Source organism: Lutzomyia longipalpis, chromosome 1 (genome assembly GCF_024334085.1).
Source record: "Lutzomyia longipalpis isolate SR_M1_2022 chromosome 1, ASM2433408v1".
NCBI lineage: Eukaryota > Metazoa > Arthropoda > Insecta > Diptera > Psychodidae > Lutzomyia > Lutzomyia longipalpis.
Genome location: NC_074707.1, coordinates 22,835,548 through 22,856,332, shown reverse-complemented (window position 1 = coordinate 22,856,332; position 20,785 = coordinate 22,835,548). Strand labels below are relative to the sequence as shown.

General features: G+C 36.3%; 3 protein-coding genes across 5 annotated transcripts; 2 read left to right on the top strand and 1 right to left on the bottom strand.

Annotated features, from left to right (window-relative positions):
- Positions 1-512: 512 nt before the first annotated feature.
- LOC129797199 (zinc finger matrin-type protein CG9776) lies at positions 513-6,159 on the bottom strand. Of its 2 annotated transcripts, XM_055839551.1 has the most exons (8): positions 5,912-6,159; positions 5,210-5,836; positions 4,909-5,022; positions 4,386-4,576; positions 2,986-3,236; positions 2,716-2,908; positions 2,477-2,644; positions 513-2,413 (listed from the first exon to the last, which is right to left on the bottom strand). In XM_055839551.1, exons 1-8 carry the CDS (start codon positions 5,973-5,975, stop codon positions 608-610), a joined length of 3,414 nt encoding a protein of 1,137 aa, XP_055695526.1. In that variant the 5' UTR covers positions 5,976-6,159; the 3' UTR covers positions 513-607. The 2 variants fall into 2 exon arrangements, with proteins under 2 accessions (XP_055695526.1, XP_055695527.1); XM_055839552.1 differs by lacking the exon at positions 4,909-5,022.
- On the top strand, positions 5,993-17,082 carry LOC129797200 (F-box/WD repeat-containing protein 11). The gene is made up of 8 exons (XM_055839553.1): positions 5,993-6,560; positions 12,880-13,102; positions 13,202-13,653; positions 13,738-13,929; positions 14,034-14,296; positions 14,605-14,794; positions 14,913-15,048; positions 15,132-17,082. The coding sequence occupies exons 1-8, from the start codon at positions 6,507-6,509 to the stop codon at positions 15,149-15,151; spliced, it is 1,530 nt and encodes a 509-aa protein (XP_055695528.1). The 5' UTR covers positions 5,993-6,506; the 3' UTR covers positions 15,152-17,082.
- Positions 17,083-18,107: 1,025 nt separating this feature from the next.
- Positions 18,108-20,353, top strand: LOC129797197 (protein spartin). Of its 2 annotated transcripts, none has more exons than XM_055839550.1 (3): positions 18,108-18,253; positions 18,526-18,653; positions 18,722-20,353. In XM_055839550.1, exons 2-3 carry the CDS (start codon positions 18,543-18,545, stop codon positions 20,213-20,215), a joined length of 1,605 nt encoding a protein of 534 aa, XP_055695525.1. In that variant the 5' UTR covers positions 18,108-18,253; positions 18,526-18,542; the 3' UTR covers positions 20,216-20,353. The 2 variants fall into 2 exon arrangements, with proteins under 2 accessions (XP_055695525.1, XP_055695523.1); XM_055839548.1 differs by having other exon boundaries at positions 18,508-18,653.
- The last annotated feature ends 432 nt before the right edge of the window (positions 20,354-20,785 follow it).

The window sequence follows — 20,785 nt, the reverse complement described above, 5'->3', positions numbered from 1 at the left end:
CCGGCGAAAATTTTGACGGTTGGGTTACAAATTTGAAAATTTTGACGGTTGGGGATTTTACACGCACTTTTTTCCCGGAAATGGATTTTCGTGACTTTTGGAATTTTTGATGCCAAAAATTCAAAAGCTTTTTCCTGGTCACAAAAAACTCAATTTACCCGGAAAATTCGGCGGAAAACGCGAGAAAATTGCGAAAAACTGAATGTGTGAGGGAGACGGATAGTGGTGATTTGCATCTGTCTTATTTCCTCTTGAGCAAACAGTGCCAAAAAGTAGCAGTGACTTGTTTTGGAACTATATTTAGAGCGCCAAATTCAAAGAGCAACAAAAAAAATCTACAAAGAAAAAAAATTGGGGCGCGCTAACGGGGGAGGGGGGCGCTAACAGGGAGTGGGACCAACGGGGTGGATCGCCAAGGATGGAGAGCTCTGGTAAAAAAAAAGACCGAGTCCCTTTTTGGACCAGTTCTCGAGCCGTGAAAGAAGAACGAACGAATGATATCTATCTATCTATTCTTTATGATATTTATAATTTTATTTATTTTTTTCTCAATAAAAACTACAATTCAAGAAAATCAAAAAGAAATATTTTAGAAGAGAATTAAGAATTACATACACTGCGCAGCCATATCGTCGGCATCAATGCCCAAAAGTGCCAGATCATCCAACTCAATCTTACTTGCGGAGGAATCTTTGCTCTCCTCAATGGCCATCTCTACGTGAGGAATGCTTCCATCCCCGGAATTCCCAGTATCCATATCAATTGGTGGGGGTGGTGGAACAATTGGAGGTGCTTCCGCTTGAATAGCAGCTCCCGTAAGTCCTTCATATACAGCAGCATAATTCTGTGCACCGGGAAATGCTGATGCATAGGCATTGTACATTTCCACAGATTGCTGTGCAGCAACTTCCACACCAGGCGGCAATCCCCCTTCGGGCAATGATGAGTCACCAGCCGTTGTGATTCCTTCCATATCTACGGGTTCTCGATTAGCGTCAATAGTTGGTTGCTCTGCAGCTTCCTTCTTTTTCTTCTCATCTGGAAAAATCAGATCTAGTGCATCTTGGAAATCCTTCGGTAGTGGTCCCTTTCTTGGACGTGGAGCATCACTTATGGGCTTTGGCACAAGATCTGCCTCTGCCTCGTCAATCCCAGGCGGAAGAACCTCCTCCTCATTCTTCTCCACGTCATGCAATGGAGGTGGAGGTGGAGCTGTTGCTCCCCCACCTGATAACAGCACCATATACTGTGTAGGATCTGGCATGAGTTCATCGTCCATTGTAGAGCCACCCTGGGGTATTTTTGCATTAGATTTAGCAGTTGGAAACTTGGGTGCTTTCGGTGCAACCTGTTGAATTTTGGCGTCAGCCTCAACTTCCTTTTGTTGCTTTGCAGCATCCTCAGCAGCCACTTGCTTCTTAAACACCGGCATGCGTCCAATGAAGGGCAATTTCCCCTTGATTTGTGGAGGTGCTGGAGCTTTCTTCTTGGGTGGAGACTTTTTTCTATCACCATTCCCCTCACCCTTTCCCTTGGTTTTCTTGTCATTCAAACGCTTTGGTTCTGGAGGATAATTCACCACTGGCTTTTCAATTATTCGCCTTCCGCGGGAATTTGAGCGACGCCCACGTGATGATGACCTCCGGCTGCGCGAAGACGAACGCCGACGTCCATAGCGATTGTAGTAGGGAGACTTGGAGCGACTCCGTGAATAACGTCCGCGTGATCTAGAGCGACGCCTTCCGCGACGATCTGACGGTGAACGATCCCTGGAACGACGCCTGTCATCACCACCACCCACATCGACTTCTGTCTTCTTCTTCAGTTTCCCCTTCAAATCATCAAGCAACTTCCGCTCTGATTCACTAATTACTGGACCAGGCGTCCACTGCGAAATGATCAACTCATCGCGTTTCTTTGCTTCACTTGAAATTGATGGTGCTGGTGGGGCAAATGGAGGCTGCGATGAAACCTGTGCCGGCTGTACCATCGTCCACTTACCCACAGCATTGTCATCATCGGTATTTGGTACTGCTGCTGGTGGGGGTTTTGTCATATTCCTCATGGATACACGAATGGAATTACCAGGGAGCTCTTCAAAGGGGGCATCTTGCGATGTTTCCTTCTTATCTGATTCGGAATCCGACTCTGATGAACTGGAGCTGGATGATGATGATGTCGACTGACGTCGACGCTTACCACGCTTTCTTTTTTTCTTATCCTTCTTCCCATCCTGCTTCTTTTTCTTCTTCTTGTGCTTCTTCTCCGAATCATCGTCCGATTGAAGTGGAATTACATGCAGCAACGACGGAGACTTCTTTCCAGAAGCAACCTTCTCGCGGAAGATATCATACGCCTTCTGCCGATTCGCCATCCAATCCATATCAAAGTGAGGATTCTGATCGATATAGGCCTAGTGCGAGAAATTATTTTGTGAAAAAACTTATGCAAATTAAGTTTCTCAAAGACTTCTTACATTATAATTATCAGCATGAAGCTTGGATTTAAGATGCGTTGAAGCGCAGTGAAGATCACCCATCCACATTGAGCAAAGTTTACAATACCATGCAGTGGCTGGTGTGAAAAATTGTAATCCTCGAATGGGAGTCCTCTTTGAAGGAGCATTTGGATAAGTTGGAAACTCCTGCAATGAAAAAAAAATGTTTCTCTTGTCCCAAAAAAATAGCTCAATCGCTGAATAGGAATTAATCTTACATCTATTTTAGCATTATCATGCCATGGTGACTCCTGATTCTTGGTAAAATTGATGTGTTCCTTAGTGTGCAAATGATTGAGGTAATCTTTTGCAGATTTCGGGAAAACATTGCAAATTGGACACCAATGCATCTCAGGATCGTAGAATACGTAGTTCACCTTCTTTTCTGGATCTGTTAATTTTTCACGTGAGCTGAGGGATAGAGAGAGAGAGAAAACTTCATTTTACTTCTGATTTAATACAAATAAATTTTCACGCAGTAAACTTACATTGAACCTTCATGTTCCTTCTCCTTTTTATTCTTCTTCATACTCTGAATCAGCTTACTCTTGAGCTTCTCGGAGTCACTATCATCAGAATCCGAACCCTTCGTGGAGACCGATGATTTGCCTTTTGGTGCTGCTGAACTCTTTGATGCCGATGAAAGAGATGGCGGCGATGGTGTCTTATCCACACCAATTATTCCCGACAACATTGCAATTACATTCTCGATATTGCTTAGCTTATTCTGTATCTGAGACTACGTTGGGAATAATTCAATGCATAACCGTTGTTGACAAGGTATGGGGAGAAAAAAAAAGAGAAAAGGGATAAAGGACAAATGAGTTGAGATCAATCAAATGGTAAAAAGTAAAATATTGCAATGAATAGTAACTTATTGTGTTGTTTGGCATGACAAACCTATTTTGTCATTCATACACTCTGTGAGAAGATGATTTTTCTTTAATACTCATTTTTTTTGGACTGATTTAATCGATGATCAGCTTCGACGGGAAACTCTGATGCCAAGAAGGGGGATTTTTTTTCTGATTGTTGTGCTCGAATTACACACAATACATGCAGAAGAAGCCCCAGTGTGGTCCATCAGTATTCTTTACAAATATTACTTAAACTTATGATCTAAAGAAATATCTAAATATCTAAAAACACCATCCATGAGTTTTTAAAGTCAATGAAGTTTTTTTTCTTCTTTGATTTATCTCTTTATCTCTCTCATTCACAAAATATTAGATATACTGCAAAGAATTTTCCTCCAAAGACGCATGAATGGTGTTTAAAGAGAAAGAGAAAAAAAACAAATTCGATACAAATAGAACATCTTATATACTAAAAGTCTCGCCATTCGCTTCCAGTACCTCAAAGCCCAGAGGTACCCTATGTGCTGTAGGTCTATCCCAAATATTCAACACCATTTTTTTGGGTCACTTCCATGTCTCACAATATCCAATATTGCAAATGGTAATCACAATGTCGCTACGAAGCGATCATTGGTACTTTTTTTCTCTTAACTTGCAACTATTGTAAGAAATTCTTTAAATGACCAGTGATGCTGTGAAAAAGTGGAGAATTGATTCACATTTTGGGCACTATCATCGAGGGTAATATAGAAAGGGGTTAAATATCATTAAAAAAAATTACAACAATAAGTAATGATTGGTAAATAATTCAAAATGGGACGGCAATAAAAAGTATCAAAAAATCAGAACAATCAAACAAAAAAAATTCGAATGAAATATTTTTCCAAATTCATTCTTAAGAATCTCATTATACAAAATACAAACTCTTGTATCTACTATGCGTATTTTTTGATACTTTCTCCAAAAAAGACCTCCAAAGGGGAAAATTGTTATTTAACAAAAATAAAAAAAGCGCAAATTCCTTCACATACCTGTAGACGATCATTTTCCTTGAGAAAATTCCTCGTTGTCGGACTGTGTGGCTGATTGACGGCTGCCAATTTATTTCTTTGCTCTTTGAGAATCTTCAATTCGCGCGTGAGTGCACTTGCACGCCGTTGATAATCTTCACGCTGCTTCTTCAGCGTGGCCCGTTGATTCTGCATCTCCTGTGCAACAGCAGCTAAAAATAACCCATATTGCATTTGAACAAATATAGCAATCACTTCCATCATACATACATCGTGCCTCATCCATTAATCTCCACTCTCAATATACCATTTACCCAAATTCCCAAATTTTCTGCTGCAAATAAATCACACCCGGTGGGAGTATTTTCTTGCATAGTAAATTGGCATATCACACACACTTATTGCCGAAGGATATTACAAGAATAAATTTTGAAAGCACTTTTTGTGGGTAAAGGAATTCTATATATGTAGATGACTTCTGTTAGATAAAATTGCAAAAATTCTCTTTTGATGAAGAAACATCTCTCTTTCTCATGATATTTACCTTCGCGCTTGCATTTATCTTCCTCAGACTCAACGGGCATGGACATCTGGGGTGGCATTGGTTGCTGACCCATTGGTGGAGGGGCACCCCAAACGCCAGGTCCAAAATCATCACCTGAGAGAAAAAACGCTTTGAATAGGATAAATTTTAACAAAAACGTTAAGCGAGATTCATAAAATAAAAACAGAAAAAGCCAAAAAATGCCCTCTAATCTGTGATGCTTATACAGTTTTAAGCCATTAAGACACAAATGCAACGAAACGATAAGAAACATAGGAGTGTAATAGAATTATTTTTTTACCAGTAGGTCCAGGCGGCATGAGAATTGGGGGCGGTGGAGGATATGGAGGAGGGACATATTGCTGAGGGGGCCCTTGACCAGGAAAATCATATCCTCCATAGGGCTGAGGCGGCATATTCTGCCCATATGGCGGTAGGCTAGCATTGTAGTTGTAACCATCCGTGTAGAGCGGTTGCGGTATGTAGGGCGGTGGAGCTTGGTTAATATTAGGTGGTGGAGGAGCTTGAGGTGTTGCGGGTCGTCGGACAGGAGATCTCCTTCCCTTCGGGCTCCAATCACGTCTCATCCTCCCACGGGAATGGCTCCGGTCACGCCTGTCGCGAGATCTACTCCTGTTACGTGAACGATTCCTCTCCCGGGAGTTATCCCTACGAGTAAATCGCCTATCCGGAGATCTTCTGACCGGCCTACGTCGGTAGTCGTAGGATTCCGGACGTCGTCGATATCTCTCATTTGGACTATGCCCACGACTACGGCTCCTACTTCTACTTCTACTCCTACTCCTTCTGCGCTCTCTGCTATGACTTCTACTGCGTCTCTTGTCGTCGACCGGCGGAGGCATTGGGGGCGAAGGTGGTCGATCGTAGCGCCTTGGCGTTGTGGGACCCCCATTCCTCTGCCATTGCTCTACAAAATTCAACATAAATAAATGAGTAATTGCAATCTAGGGAGGCAGTAGCGATGAAAATTTGCAAAATGTACCTTCGCGTTGTTTGAGATCGTCTGGCCACAAACTTTTTTCCTCTACACTTTTATCATCTCCCATTTTTACGGCGGTGGCGTTCAATTCACAACTCCACCTGAAAATTCTTTATAATTTCACAATGAATCTGTAGCACTCACAATTTACTCTATAAAGCACTTTTTTGCTTTGTAAATCACGAAAAATGTGGTGCGTTCTCCAAAAAATCCACACAAGAACTTCAAGTGAAAAAGTTACGCATTTTAAACACAAGCGCCACCAGAGAACCCGTCATCAATGCAACATCAGCGCCACTGACAGGCAGTGGCATTTTCAATTGTCATTTTCTCGTTACGCGACATCGTCCATCATGTCGTTCTCTCCTGAAAATTAGTGATAAATTTGCTAAAATAGGCAAAATAGTGGCCGGAAGCGTGGCCCAGTAACTTCCGACGGTGCAAACGTGTATGCAGGACAAGCGGAAGTGTTGATTGTTGTGTGAAAACGACAAGAAAAAAGTCTCCTTGGACAACAGTGGTGGCGGAGTGCTAAAAAAATCAACTTCATTTCATTTCTCAATCTCACCTCATTTGTTCAACTTCTGTGTACTGTGAAATGATAAAGATGGAAACGGATAAAATTATGGATGATTCCAATAGCAATTCACAGGTAATTTCCCTCTCGTAGAAACCTCAATGAATTATACGGTATATGGGAGAAAAGTGACACTCTTCCACTTGCAATCGATTACGCCATTTTCCAAATTTTTTATTCGCTCATGCTTACTACAATTGAGTAGCAGCAACATCTCTAAAACATTTCATTTTTGCTCCATAATTACGGCCAAACAGTGCGCAAGAAAGGAGAATTGCAATTTGCGAGTACTCGGGTGCATTGCAGCTTAATTGGGGCACCCGACATAACCGAAGCTGGACGACCCTCAATATTTAGGACAGAAAAATCACCTGCCCAACCCTCCTCTCCTTGCTCTCGGGCTTTAAGTAGATCACAAACTGCACACCAAGTTGTTCCTCTTCTAACTCAATTTTGGGCATTTCAAGAAATTTTAATGCTACTGCAGGCAAACAAGCGAACGATACAGTTTTTTTTTTGCTTCACTCGCGAGGTGAAAAGCAGAAGAGGCCGAAGGTGTTGGATGCGTCACTCCTTTGTTGCCCAACACTATAATAAAAATTTATCATATCGCACGTTCATATAATTAATTTCCTACACACATAGTCCGTCGTGTACTGAGCAATTGCTTAATTAACCAGTATGTAGTGTATGTCCCATCGTTGTATGTAGATTCATTTGACCTGCACTACATTCCATGTAGGTCGTCAATCCTTAAGGTTTTTTTTTTTTAATTAAAAGGAAAGGTCCAAAAAATAGTGCGCCCCCAATAAAACTCATAGGGTTGTCAGCAGCTCATGCTAATAAGAGACTGGAAATCATCACAAGAGATTTGCATTCAGTCAATCATTCACGAGAGATCCGTTAATTTCATTAGAAATTACAGCAGGTTTTTCGTTGATTAAATCGAGACATTTTCATCGCTTCTCTTCTTTCTCTCAAGTCCCGACCGTTCTTCAACCATCTGTAGGTTAATACATTAAAATTGTATACTCTTGTGAAATTCTTTCTATACTATGCAGAACAACATTTTCCAATTCAATGCATATATCACGTGAGATTATTACAGCTTTCTCACTCAGCTGCTGCTGCAGCAACAAACTGTCCTTCAAACTTCCAATTTACTGCGGTAAATGACTTTATGTATGTTTCTTAAGGACAAATTAAAGCGAATATGCTATATACTGGTAGTAATTCCTGAAATATCTAAACAAAAAGATTGTGTTGCGGTTGAAAACAATTTTTTTACGTGAATTCATTTGTTATTATTTAATAATATCAAATAAGAATTTCAAAAACTAAAATAAACACAGCTCAAACTCTTCAACAATTTTTTCGGTGAAGGCACTTAAGAATCATTGAGGAAACATACAAAAATGTATATTTTGAGTTCTGACGTGGGTGTTTATATTTTGCTAATCCGGTCTTCGTCAGTGGGGGCTTTTCTTTTTAACCAGGAGTTAAAAGGAAAACTCAAATTCTTCTTCCAGAGCTTTCGGCTCCCTCCGAGCCTTTCTCAATGGCTGTGGAGAGAGTTTTTCTTTTTATTGATATTTTTCGAGAAAATTCTTTACAATATTTTTCTTACATCAAATTGTACATTCCTTATGAAAACTCCTGGAAACGTCCAAGACTGTCACAGAACGGAACTACATAGTACGAGGAAATCGTTACTAAATTACATAACATGAAACTTTTTGAGAAAAGGCAAAATATAATATTTAGAGAAAAACTGAAAATCTCTCTCTCTCTCTGACGAAGACCGGATTAGCAAAACATACAAAAATGAATTATAATGAATTTTTAATTTAATAAATTTTCTCGCAAAATTTAAGGTATTTTTAATTGTAAACATAAAGCGCAAGGTGCACCGACCACATTGCACACCAATATTATAAACTCTTGTGGTTTGCTTTTATCCCTCTATTATTTCAATTTAATGGTCTTTTATGTGCCTCAAAAGATACATACAAGTGTGAGAGAGGTAAATAAATGCTTCTTCAAGGGAAATTAAATGCAAAAAGAGACAGAGTTTATAAATTTCATTTACGCTGGGATGTTGAAAGAGTTGCAATCATTGTTGAAGTCATTGAAGTTAATGCCTCCACTGTTGGGTATATTATAAATTTAATTTTTAATTCAACATTTTCTCGTCTTTCTTTATCATCATACTATGCTGACTTTTCTCCTGATTCATCCTTTTAATTATTATACCCACAAGTTTGACTTGTCTCAAGTCGGAAAAAATGTCTTTTGCTTATATCTCTTTGATACATTTATGTTGGTCAAATATGGAAGAAAAAGAGTCTATATGCAATTCATTATAATTTATACAAAGCCTCTTTTAACGCAGTTAGTGTTTGTAGCACAAGAAGAGAAGAAAATGAGAAGAAGAAAAAAAGCTTTCACTCCATCTCTCCAATAGGGATTTCTGCTTCCGATTCCATCAAACTTTCCATTTTTATTTTATTATTAATACTCTATCCAATATTATATTTCACTACTATGAGGTAATGCTAAGCATCATTTTTCTTTGTATTTTTTTTTGCTCAAATTTACTTTTCTCCTCACCACACATTTCTTTTTTATGTATTGGAAATGTTATGATCAACCAATAAAGAAATAACAAAAAAAAATTAGTGATAAAATATGAAAGAGTTGGAATGCAATAATTCTTGTGATGTCATTAGAATGAATAGTATTTTTTTAGAGAGTACCTACTGTGAGGGAAAAGTGTGCACATTAGAGGAAACAATCTTCCGGTCATTACGTTTGATTGAAAGTGGATCAATCATAATAAAGTGCAATGGATTGGCAATAAAAGTTAATTGATTGAAAAGGAAATGGCAAAGTAATACCTATAAAATGAAAATTAAAGTAAAAAAAAACATGGACATTTCGTTCTCAGGATGAGTTAAAAAAAAAACTTTCTCATTGGAAAACAATAACTATTTGTTTGTGTTTGTTTGTTGAGAAATATAAAGCTTACAAATGACCCCCAAAAGCACAATGTTTGCTGTAAAAGAGCGTCGCTTTTCTGGATGAAAATCATTTTCATTGAGATACAAAACAAAAATCTTTTTATTTCACTTTAAGAAAGCGATGTGTACATTTTGAACTTCTCATGACATGGCATTGAAGAATGAGCTTAAATTTTATTATTAACGTAGTAGTTTATCGGGATAATAAAATTAAAAAAAAAATGAGGACAAAACAATTATGATGCTCAGAAACTTTGAAAGAATCACAGCTAAAAAGAGGATTGAATTGACAGAACTTGATACTGCAAAATAGTGGACTTGATGATAACACAACACAGGTGTTTCCATTAAATTGCAATTAATATAAATAAATTAATTTTATACGTTAGAAAGTTATTTCAAGAATTAGAACGACAAAACCTTTACCTTATAAAAAGCGTTAATTTATTTATTTTTTTGCTTCATAAATGAGACACACTACACTTTTAGGAATGCAAGTTTAAAAGCAAAAAAAAATGCATAATGAAATAACTTCTATGCAATGTTCATCTCATTAATGATATTTTGTATCATAATTTCTGTTTTATTGTCTTTCGTAGAGAACAGTGGCGTAGCCAGGGGAAGAGTTTGGGTGTTTAAACACAGAGAAAATATTAAAGCAGTTATTGTTTTTCTTTAGAGTTCGAAAGAAAAATAATTTACAAGCTTAAAATTGTAGTTATATAGAATTACAAATGTTAGATATTGTACAAGGTTTTCAAGTCATTCTTTTGTACCTATATACTTTTTAACATCCTATAAATTTCACTTAATATTTTTCTCAAACATCCCTTTGAATTGAATTCTGACTACGTCCCTGTGTAGAGAAAAAAACATATTGGAAAAGGTTTACAACCTTGTAATAATTTTTTGCTGAATAAATTTGCACACTGTAAAATATGAAATGAAAATTAACACAAATAATTCACGGTGAAGCTTGTAAAATAAAATGGCAATTCATTGTTTCATGGGAGAGAGTATATACAACGTGTTTTTGACGATAAGTCATGTCTGTCTACCTAATTTGACACCATTCATTGGTTGCCAACCTATCTGAGGAATACTAATTTCTTCATTTTCAATGATTTTATTTAGTGATAAAACATAAAATAATGTGTTTCAATAGGGGAGACCGGGGTAAAAATAGTCAATTTGCGTAAATCCTTATCTGCAGGATTCCCCAAGGGCAAGAAAATTTCCTCGATAGGTCATTCTTATAGGAAATTTCCTGGCTTACAACTTTGTCTCAGACCGCTTTTCTCTATCTCCACCGGAAATATGAGTTTTCGAGCTTTTCCTAAACCCTTCCGCTTCTGACTATTTTTAAACGCGGCGGGTAAATATAGTCACCAGTTGGCTAAATAAAGTCGGTCGAATTTTCCGACATTTCCAATGATTTTCCACCTGAGAGATTGACAGTAGTTGATAGCTAAACTTCTCACCTTTTGATTCGCGACAAGGAATTTCACATTTATACGCACTAAAACAGAGAATTTTGCGATTTTCTCAATCACGCCATTTTGCATCAAATGAATAGAAAATATGCCAAAAATTTCGATCTCCCATATGATTTACATGGGATGACTAGATCTACCCCAAGGGGTATGTTTTGATTCAAAAAATTGTAGAGAAAAATCATTAAAAGTTATTGAAAAATACACCTTGGCAATGTTTTCTGTAGTAACCCAGCTAGTGAGAAAAATTATCAGATTGGAAAATTGCTGAAGGAAAACCTCGGAAAACGCGTTTTTCTCAATACGCAAAAGTTTGGGAAATGGGCCAAAAATCTATTTTTATTTTTAACTCCTTAAGTACTGATCGGATAACCTCCAAATTACTGTCAAAAATTATAGGTTGGTAAGGCTTTGCACCCTAATTTTTTCCGATTTTTCCGATTTGTATTTTGGGAGAAATTGGCATTTGAAAATTCCAAAATGACTATTTTTACCCCGGTCTCCCCTACATTTTTTTGTATTTGTTGCCATTCTGTAATCCAAACAGAACCAATTATTTTCATATCAAAGCTCAATTAGGGTTAATGTCTTCTCAATACTCATTTGAGTACAATGGTAGAAAAAAAATTGACTAGTGTTCTATTGTATTCGACATCACCACACTTGCGCGATTCAGAAACGAAGCAAAAGAGAGTGACCGCAAATAGGTGTTGAAGAGAAATTAGAATTTCTGTCTTTTTTGTTAATTGGCTTTCGGCAAAATATTGTTTGAAATATTTATCATATATAAATATTGTTTGTCATTGTATTTTAAAACTTTGTAAAAGATATTTTTTTTTTGTATACTTTCATTCACACAAGCTTAGTCAATGTGTAGGTACTGTCAAACAATTTATTGGAATCACGTATTAGTCATACAGCAAAGTTGAAATGATGATGTCTTGTCTATGATAATAAGATTAAAATATGTACTGTGACGATTTCTAAAGGCACTTTTGTAGACGTGAACTTTTAAATTAGAACGCTCGTCATTTTATTCCTTGTTGCTCGAACAAGATTCTTTTTTTTTTTAAATTTTAATTGGCCTTTAAGAATAATCCAAGTGTTTGGAATAGGTATACCTACTTTTTCCTAATCAATTGCAACCTCGCAAGTCTCATTCGGTGATCCATTAATATTATATGTGGTCACATAAAAAAACGTAAATTTCTTTTTTTTTGCCACAAAATATATACCTGTATGCGGGTAATTGAGTAACAAAGAAAATTTAATTATAATTTTTTTAGTTTCATTTTCTGCATGGTGATTTCAAGTAAAAGGTAATACATATAGCATAAAATGTGTGGACTGGAAGAAGAGAAAGAAAAAAAAAAGAGACAGGTCCACTCACGATAGAAAACAAGTATTGTAAAATTGTCTTTTTTTTCTGGAATTTTCAATGCAGAACTCGTATGAATTCTACATAAAGATTGTCATCACAAATATTCCTACTCTCGCTCAAAAAATAAAAAAAAACAATAACATTAAACGTGTAACTAGAAAAAGAGACATGACGTGGCCATCAGCTTCAGTCGTCCAAAGAGGATGCTTAAAAGTCTAAATAATGATGCATTGTGTTGAGCTTGTGGGGAGTAATGAGTGAGCAATATGAGGAATTGCATAAAAAAAAGAAGGAATTGTAATTTGGAACTTTCTTTATGGTGTTACTCTTTCTCTCTCTATAAAGAAAATTATTATATATAGAATGTAGATGGTTTGGTGTGAAAAAAAAAAGAAAAAAAGAATAAGAGGAGATTGGTGATGGTGAGAAGTTGTTTGTGGAGAGCGAAAAAAATGGAGGTTAAATTTTCTTCTATATGGCTATTTCTCTTTCTTTTCCAGTACACCTCGATGATTCTGTACGATCCAGCGAGGAAAAAAGAGCCATCGCCAACATTTCAGAATGAACGAGAAACCTGCCTAACGTACTTCTTGAAATGGAACGAAGCAGATCAAGTGGATTTTGTTGAACAATTACTATCCCGAATGTGTCACTATCAGCATGGGCATATAAATGCATTTCTCAAACCAATGCTCCAGAGAGACTTTATTTCTTTGTTGCCAAGTAAGTTAAAGATAAAAAATATATATAAATTGCATATGATGTGGAAGGAGAGGGGAAAGGATTAAATAATTTTTTTTTGTTATGTGTGATTGTTTGCAGAAAAAGGACTGGATCACATTGCGGAAAATATCTTATCGTATTTGGATGCTGATTCGTTGAAAGCTGCTGAATTGGTGTGCAAAGAATGGCTTCGTGTTATTTCCGAAGGAATGCTATGGAAGAAGTTAATTGAACGCAAAGTAAGAACTAATTCGCTATGGCGTGGTCTTGCCGAGAGACGTGGATGGATACAATATTTATTTAAACCACGACCGGGCACAACACATCGACAGCACTCATTCTACAGGGCACTCTTTCCTAAGATTATGAATGACATTGAAAGTATAGAAAGCAATTGGCGCTCTGGGCGTCATATGCTAAGACGTATTAATTGTCGTTCAGAGAACTCCAAAGGTGTCTACTGCCTTCAGTACGATGATAATAAAATCGTTTCGGGCTTGAGAGACAATACAATTAAAATATGGGATAGAAGTGATCTGAAATGTGTAAAGGTACGTGAAAATTACACTATTCAGGATTACTTTTATAAAGGATATACTAAATGACTAAATTATTCTTATTAACATTCATTTTAGACACTGACAGGCCATACAGGATCTGTGTTATGCCTTCAGTATGATGATAAAGTCATAATAAGTGGATCAAGTGATTCTACCGTCCGTGTGTGGGATGTCAATTCCGGTGAAATGGTTAATACGCTCATTCATCACTGCGAAGCTGTCTTACATTTGCGATTCAATAATGGAATGATGGTCACATGTTCCAAGGTAAAAAGAAAAAGAAAAAATTTTCTTTTTTTTCTGTTGTAGTGAAATTTCAATTTCAATTATTTCTTGATTAAAAAAATCCTATTTTCTTGACCTATTTGCAGGATCGCTCTATAGCAGTGTGGGATATGACATCGCCTGGTGAAATTACATTGCGCCGTGTCCTTGTTGGGCATCGTGCAGCTGTGAATGTAGTTGATTTCGATGAGAAATACATCGTATCGGCATCCGGGGATCGTACCATTAAAGTGTGGAATACATCAACTTGTGAATTTGTTCGGACCCTCAATGGTCACAAAAGAGGTATCGCGTGTCTCCAGTATCGTGATAGATTAGTGGTCAGTGGCAGTTCGGATAACTCTATAAGGTAAAAAAAAACTTTATAAACCTTCATCTTTCATGACAAAAAGACATTAAAGTAATTTTTCTTTATAAAAGCCGTGAAGAAAAATTTAATTGCTTGCATGTTGTTATTGATTTATTCAAATTAGTTTTTTTCTTAATAAATTCCTTTTTTTTATTTTGATTACAAAAATGCCATCTTTCAAGAAATTCTATTAAATCAAAAAAAAAAAAGTTCTAAAATGTGCTTTTCTCTCAATTTATTCATTATTTGTACTTCTGCATCGTCTGGATGTGGTGTACTTCATTTGCGCAATGGCCAACGCTAATTAGGTTATGGGATATTGAATGCGGAGCATGCCTTCGTGTACTGGAGGGACATGAGGAGTTAGTGCGATGTATTCGATTCGATTCAAAGCGGATTGTGAGTGGAGCTTACGATGGAAAGATAAAAGTGTGGGACTTGGTGGCTGCCTTAGATCCACGTGCTCAGACGAGTTCATTGTGCTTAAAAACACTTGTGGTATGTTAATTTATTCTTTTTTTGTCTCTCCTACATTTGCAATACTATGTATTTCTTGCAGATTCTTTTATTTTTAATTCTTTCCTAATTAATATTGTATGTGTGGTTTTCTTTTCAGGAACACACTGGTCGTGTATTTCGACTGCAATTTGATGAATTCCAAATAGTGAGCAGTTCTCACGATGATACCATTTTAATATGGGATTTCCTCAACTACATACCACCCGAAAGCAATTCGAATCGAAGTCCATCACGTAAGTTATTTGATTTAATAAAGAACCAATAATAAAATTAAAAAAAAAATTATATGAAATTTATAATTTTTTTCTCTCCTCAGCATCGCTTATGGAGCATTAGTGTGTGGTTGTAATATGTAATTGACATCCAGGTAATGATCTCCTCTACATTACTTCTCTGTCTCTCTGACGAATGAATAAAAAATAGGATGAAAAAGAAAAAAAAATATGTGCACTGAAAAAAAATTAACTTGTGAGTTAATCAATAGGATTATGAAAAAAAAGATATAATTGAACTCTGTTAGTTTTAGCAACAACATAGTCGCTTTTACCATAAAATTCTTTTTAGTATATAAGTTATCTTCCTCTCTCCCCTCTCTCTCTCTCTCTATCTAATTAAAATAAAATTCGAATGCAAGGATCTTGAGAAACAAAGTAAAAAAACGCAAAAAGCTGAATATTTAAATTCACATTTAGTGAAGTGATGAGAGATCCTTTTTTTAAGATTAAATTATAATAGAAGAAATTAGTTTGCTGCTGATTTATCATATTGTGTCCCAAGGATAACGCATAATTGAAATTTTAATTGACAAAAAACGTGCAATTTTTTTGGCTTCGTGCAGCGATTGTTTGTACGCTAATTTCAAGACTGATTAATACCAGTTTAAATATTTTAGCAAATTTTACCCACAAAGAAATAGGAAAAAATATATTTGCTCAAAATTTTATTAATTTAAGCCATTTTAATGATTTTTTTTAAAACAGCATGATGAATAAAAATGAATTAAAAACACTGAAATAAAAGTATATGCATTGATTTCAATTGTGCGTTTAATGTGAGACAAAAAAAAATGTAAAATCCATTTTTTTCTATTGACTTTTATATAAACTACTACAGTAATACCATTTATATCATTATATTCTTTATAATTCCCTTCATAAATTGCCCCTTGATCCTTTGTACAGTAATTTACTGATTTTTTTTGAAAGAAAATTAAACTTATGCACCAGATTTTGAAATGAAAAATATTCTTGGTTGTCCTACAACATAAATATAATTTATATTAATACTTTATACCTATACATAGATAATAGCTTGTAACAAATTGACCAATTTTCTGTGTATAATCCGCATAATCTATTATTATTACCTACCTACTATTATTAAGTCCTCTCAGAGTACTTCATTTTGTTATTAAAGAAGAAAAGGATAAAAGTTTTTTTTTTATTGTAAATGAGATTCAAGTAAATTATTTTCCATCACATTTTTTTTTATAAAATATATCTTTCAACATTGATTTGTATAATTAGTGCCAAGTGAATGAAAAAAAAAGTGATGACGGTGACGACTAGAAATTTGCAAAATATAATAGTTTTGTCATTTTGGTGAATCTTTTAAAAGAAGAAATTTGATCTCCAGCAAATTTGTCAGATAAATAAATAAAATTCAATAGTAGTTGCATAAAAAAAAGTAACTTGTTATAAATATATTAGGAAAAAAAATTGTGGCTGCCAATTTTTTCAACTCAAATCGATCTACAAAAATACAATTTTCCAAAATTTCTCAAAGTATAAATTAAAAAGGAAAAAAAAAAACGAAAGGCATTACAGGAGAAATCGCATGCAGCAGAAAAAATAGAGAAAAAAGTAAACAATTTTAAGATAAGAAACAGCAAAAATTAAGCGTAGATGCGAAAAAAATTGTTAAAAAATATTATTCAACATGAAAAATGGAAAAAATTCATAGAAATAATGTACAGAAAGTTCATGTAGTTAGTTCATTATTATATAATATTAAAAAAAATAATATTAGGTAAATAGAAGATAAAAAAGGGATGTAATTAGTTTTTTTTTGTGTGACGTTCATTAAAATTCGTGTCTTTTTAAAGAGGAAAAACTCCATGTAAGTTCGGCATTTATTTAATAGGAAAAAAGAAAATTCAAATACACTTGAAATGAAGAATTTTATGAATTTTAAATCGCACCCAGTGTAATAATTCTGTTAGAAAATAAAGGATTATTTTAAATATACAATTAAAAATTTAAGGAGAAGTAAAATGTTTTTCAATTATTTGGATTGTTTTTCCGTTCTTAATCTCAAATTCATCTTGTTTTATTATTTTTTTTTATCTATATTGCATCCGTAAGACGTGGCAAATGAAAACTGAACGAAGAAAAACGTAAAATAAACTAAGAAAATTGGGAAAATGAAAGAAAAAGCATTAAATTTTCAAAAATTGTTAAACGGTTAATTGGTTCAAAATTTTCTCGTTTTTTCGACTTTTCAAATTATGCTTTTCCTGTGTTTGTTCTCTTATTTTTTTTTGGTGGAGAATGCAATTTTTCCAGTTGAAAATGCAATTTTTCACCGGAAAATTTAATTACCGCCGCGGAATGTGAGTACTGCGCCGAAACTATTTCGCGACTGTGGGAAAACCTAATTTTCTTCGCTCTGACGCAACTTTCCGCCTTTTCCTGCGCCAAGGGGTCAAGGGGATTCGTGTTCCGGGAGGATTTGAGTTTTTCAGGAGCGATTTTGGAGAGTAAAGGCCTAACCAAGCAACAGCGTCAAAAGACGCTGTTCGTTGTTTTTTCTCACTTGCTCCTTGTCAAATTGTATTGCGCTGTCACTGTCAAACAAGAAACGCGGTTTATATGTTATATAACCGCCTTTCTTGTGTGACAGTGACAGCGCGATACAATTTGACAAGGAGCAAGTGAGAAAAAACAACGAACAGCGTCTTTTGACGCTGAAGTATGGTTAAGCTTTAAAAGCCGCCGTTTTCGTTTTTTGTCTTTATTTACGTTAAGTTGTGTAAACTTTTTTTCCCCGGAATTAATTTTTTTTAAAACTTTTGGAATTTTTGATTATTCGATGCGGCGTCGTTTCTTGTTCATGAAAAATCCAATTTTCCTATGAAAAATTGCCGGAAAACGCGAGAAATTGAGGAAAATTGAAAGTGTGAGCGAAACGACGAAGTTTTTGCATTTCTCTCGCTCGTGTACGTTTTGGCGCCAAAACGCGCCGTTAACGACCTGACCGTTAATCTGTGGCGTTTGCTCGACCACGGGCTGACAGCTATGACAGTTGCCGTCTTGCCGTCGTTGTGTGATGACCGTGAAATAAGTTTTCTCCAATTTCCCTAGAAAATACTGAAAATACTCAAAAATTTCCAAGAATCTCACAATTTACACCCTTTGAGTCCACTCTTCAGCACACTAGGTGAGTTTTCCCATTAGCTTTTGAGAGATTTAGTCGATTTACTTGAAATAAATTCCTTTTAGAATAGAAAAGACTTTTGTTGAAAAAAACTTGTATTTTTGCGAAATAATGGAAACTGTATTTCGTCATAAAGTTGCTAGTAAATGTTAGCAAAAGGTAAAATGGATGAGGAGGGAAATTAGTGGATGAGGCAGGGAGATAAAATTGCTAATTTATACGACATGACAAATCCAGAGTAATGTTTTAATTGGTAGGGAAAAACTAATTTGCAGTCAGCCTAACGAGGAAAATGAGTTGCGAGTGGCTGGAAAATTACAGTGAGCTCAAGAAGTATCACGACCGAGCTCATCACATCCTTAAGAATGCCTGCGAAGATGATATTAATGAGAATCTCGAGGTGGTAAGTTGAAAATGTTAAAATGCTGCAAAAGATTTGCTTTATAAATAATACAATTTCGTCTGTTTTAGGCTCTCGAAAAATACAAAACTGGTCTTGGATTGCTGATTTTAGGTCTAAATGCAGCTTTGTCGTGTCCTGAAATAGTCTACAAGGCATGCAGAGATGCCACAAAGATGGTGAATCACCTGACACGTGCAAAACCGGTGATAGAAAAAAGAATGGAACACATCACGAGGATTCTAGAGGAAAGGCGTTTCCGTGAGACGAGCCCTACATTATTCTCAGAACTAGTGCGAGTTCTACGGGAGATACAGAACGCCTCTGAAGACAATTCCACCCGAGAGTTGGTATTTTGTTGTGAAAATGTAAAATTCTACACAATTCAGCAGGATGGCACTGTTACGCTGACATTGGATAATACACTCCTGGAGATTTGGAAGTATACAAAATCCCCTGCAGAAGAACCCAATGAGGGGATATTCTTCATGCAAATTACAAAGACTTCCGAACCTGTTTTGGCATTGGCGGCTGTGAATGAATCCAATGGGGCTGAAGGTGTGGCAGAAGAAGATAAAGCTGAATCAAATGGATCATCATCGAATGAAGAGAAGGACGACAGTAAGAGCTTGGCTGAGATTGTATGGACTTATCCACTACTCCCTGGGGTATCACCCTGCTTCCGGACACGTTTTGGTGCCATAATTATGCCTGATTTGCGTGCACCTCCATCGGCAGGAGCCACTGTTGGAATGCAAGTTGAGGGCCCACCGGATGAAGTCTTGATGGAGATACTCGATGAAATTCTCAAGTGTGTCTATCGTCAACAAGATGAGGATACCGCTGAGCAGACACCCAGGCGACAGTCACGATCAGTGGCTGTGTCTGAGAAGATCACAAAGGGAGCTTATTACTTTTCCCAAGGACTCATACGAGGATCTCAGAAGACAGGAGAATTTATCACGTACTCCACTCCCTACATCATATCTCGCATGGAAAAGGCACCAATCACGGTGGCTCCTGTGTCTACGGGCGTACGGACAGGTGTGGAAGTAGCAAAAACCGTAACTGGAACTGCAGCCTCAGTGACGGGTTTTATGGCACAGAAACTCGGAACAGCCACAATGGCACTGGGGCGTTTCATTGCGCCTCATATTCAGAAGCAGGGTTCACGTATTTTATCGCACAGTCTGGGTATGAGTCAAGAGGTGGCAACTGAGAAGATGGCTGATGCCCTAACTGTGGCAGCAGGAGCTGTGGAGGCTTTTGGTACGGTCTACACAGGTCTCGAGGAATCTGCCTCAATTCTCGGACGAAGTCTCAGCACCAATTCCGTCAAAGTGATTGAGCACAAGTACGGCCCAACAGCGGGAAATTTAGCTTCCAGCACCTTTGAAACAGCTGGAAATGTATTTGCCCTGAGCCACAATGTTAGGCTGATGACGCCTAAGGGAATTGCCAAGAAGGCAGCAAAGAGTACAGGGAGAGCTCTTGTCGAAGATTTTCATCCCCAAAGTGGACCATCGCGAGATGTTACAGGGACTGATAATAATGGAAAAATGTAATCTCTGGAGGGGGAATCTCATATAGATAACAAACAGCAAAGTCTTCTATTTGGATCTGAGATTTTATGACAGAGTTTCACTGAAGCTTTAAAATTTTAAGAATGTTTAAAGGGAGAAAATATATTTTTTGAAGACACATTTTGAAGAGTTTTAATCATTTTTATTTTTAATTTTTATCTCCAAAATTAAATCTGGTTTGTAGCTGCATTGTGAAGATTATGGAAATGAAATTAGAGTTCTGTGAGTCAAAGTAATTTCTTTAATGCAGTAAATAAGGGGTTGAATCGTAAGGTTTAGAAAGGGCAATAATTGCAATTTGTGGGTCTGTGAGAAGAAATTTTAGCAATTATTCTTTGTGAAAAGATTTAACTTGGGCTGTAGAGAAAACTACGAAAAAACCTTTGCATTATGTACAAGAGGCAGCAGGGAGTCTTATGTAAAGAAAGGTTCTTAAAAATTTCTTAGAAGTGAATTTCATTTTTCACAATCTTTTCTAAGTAGATTCCTCCCATTTTTTGCTGAAAAGTGTCTTAAATGCTTTTGGACAACAAAAAAAGCTGTAAAACATTT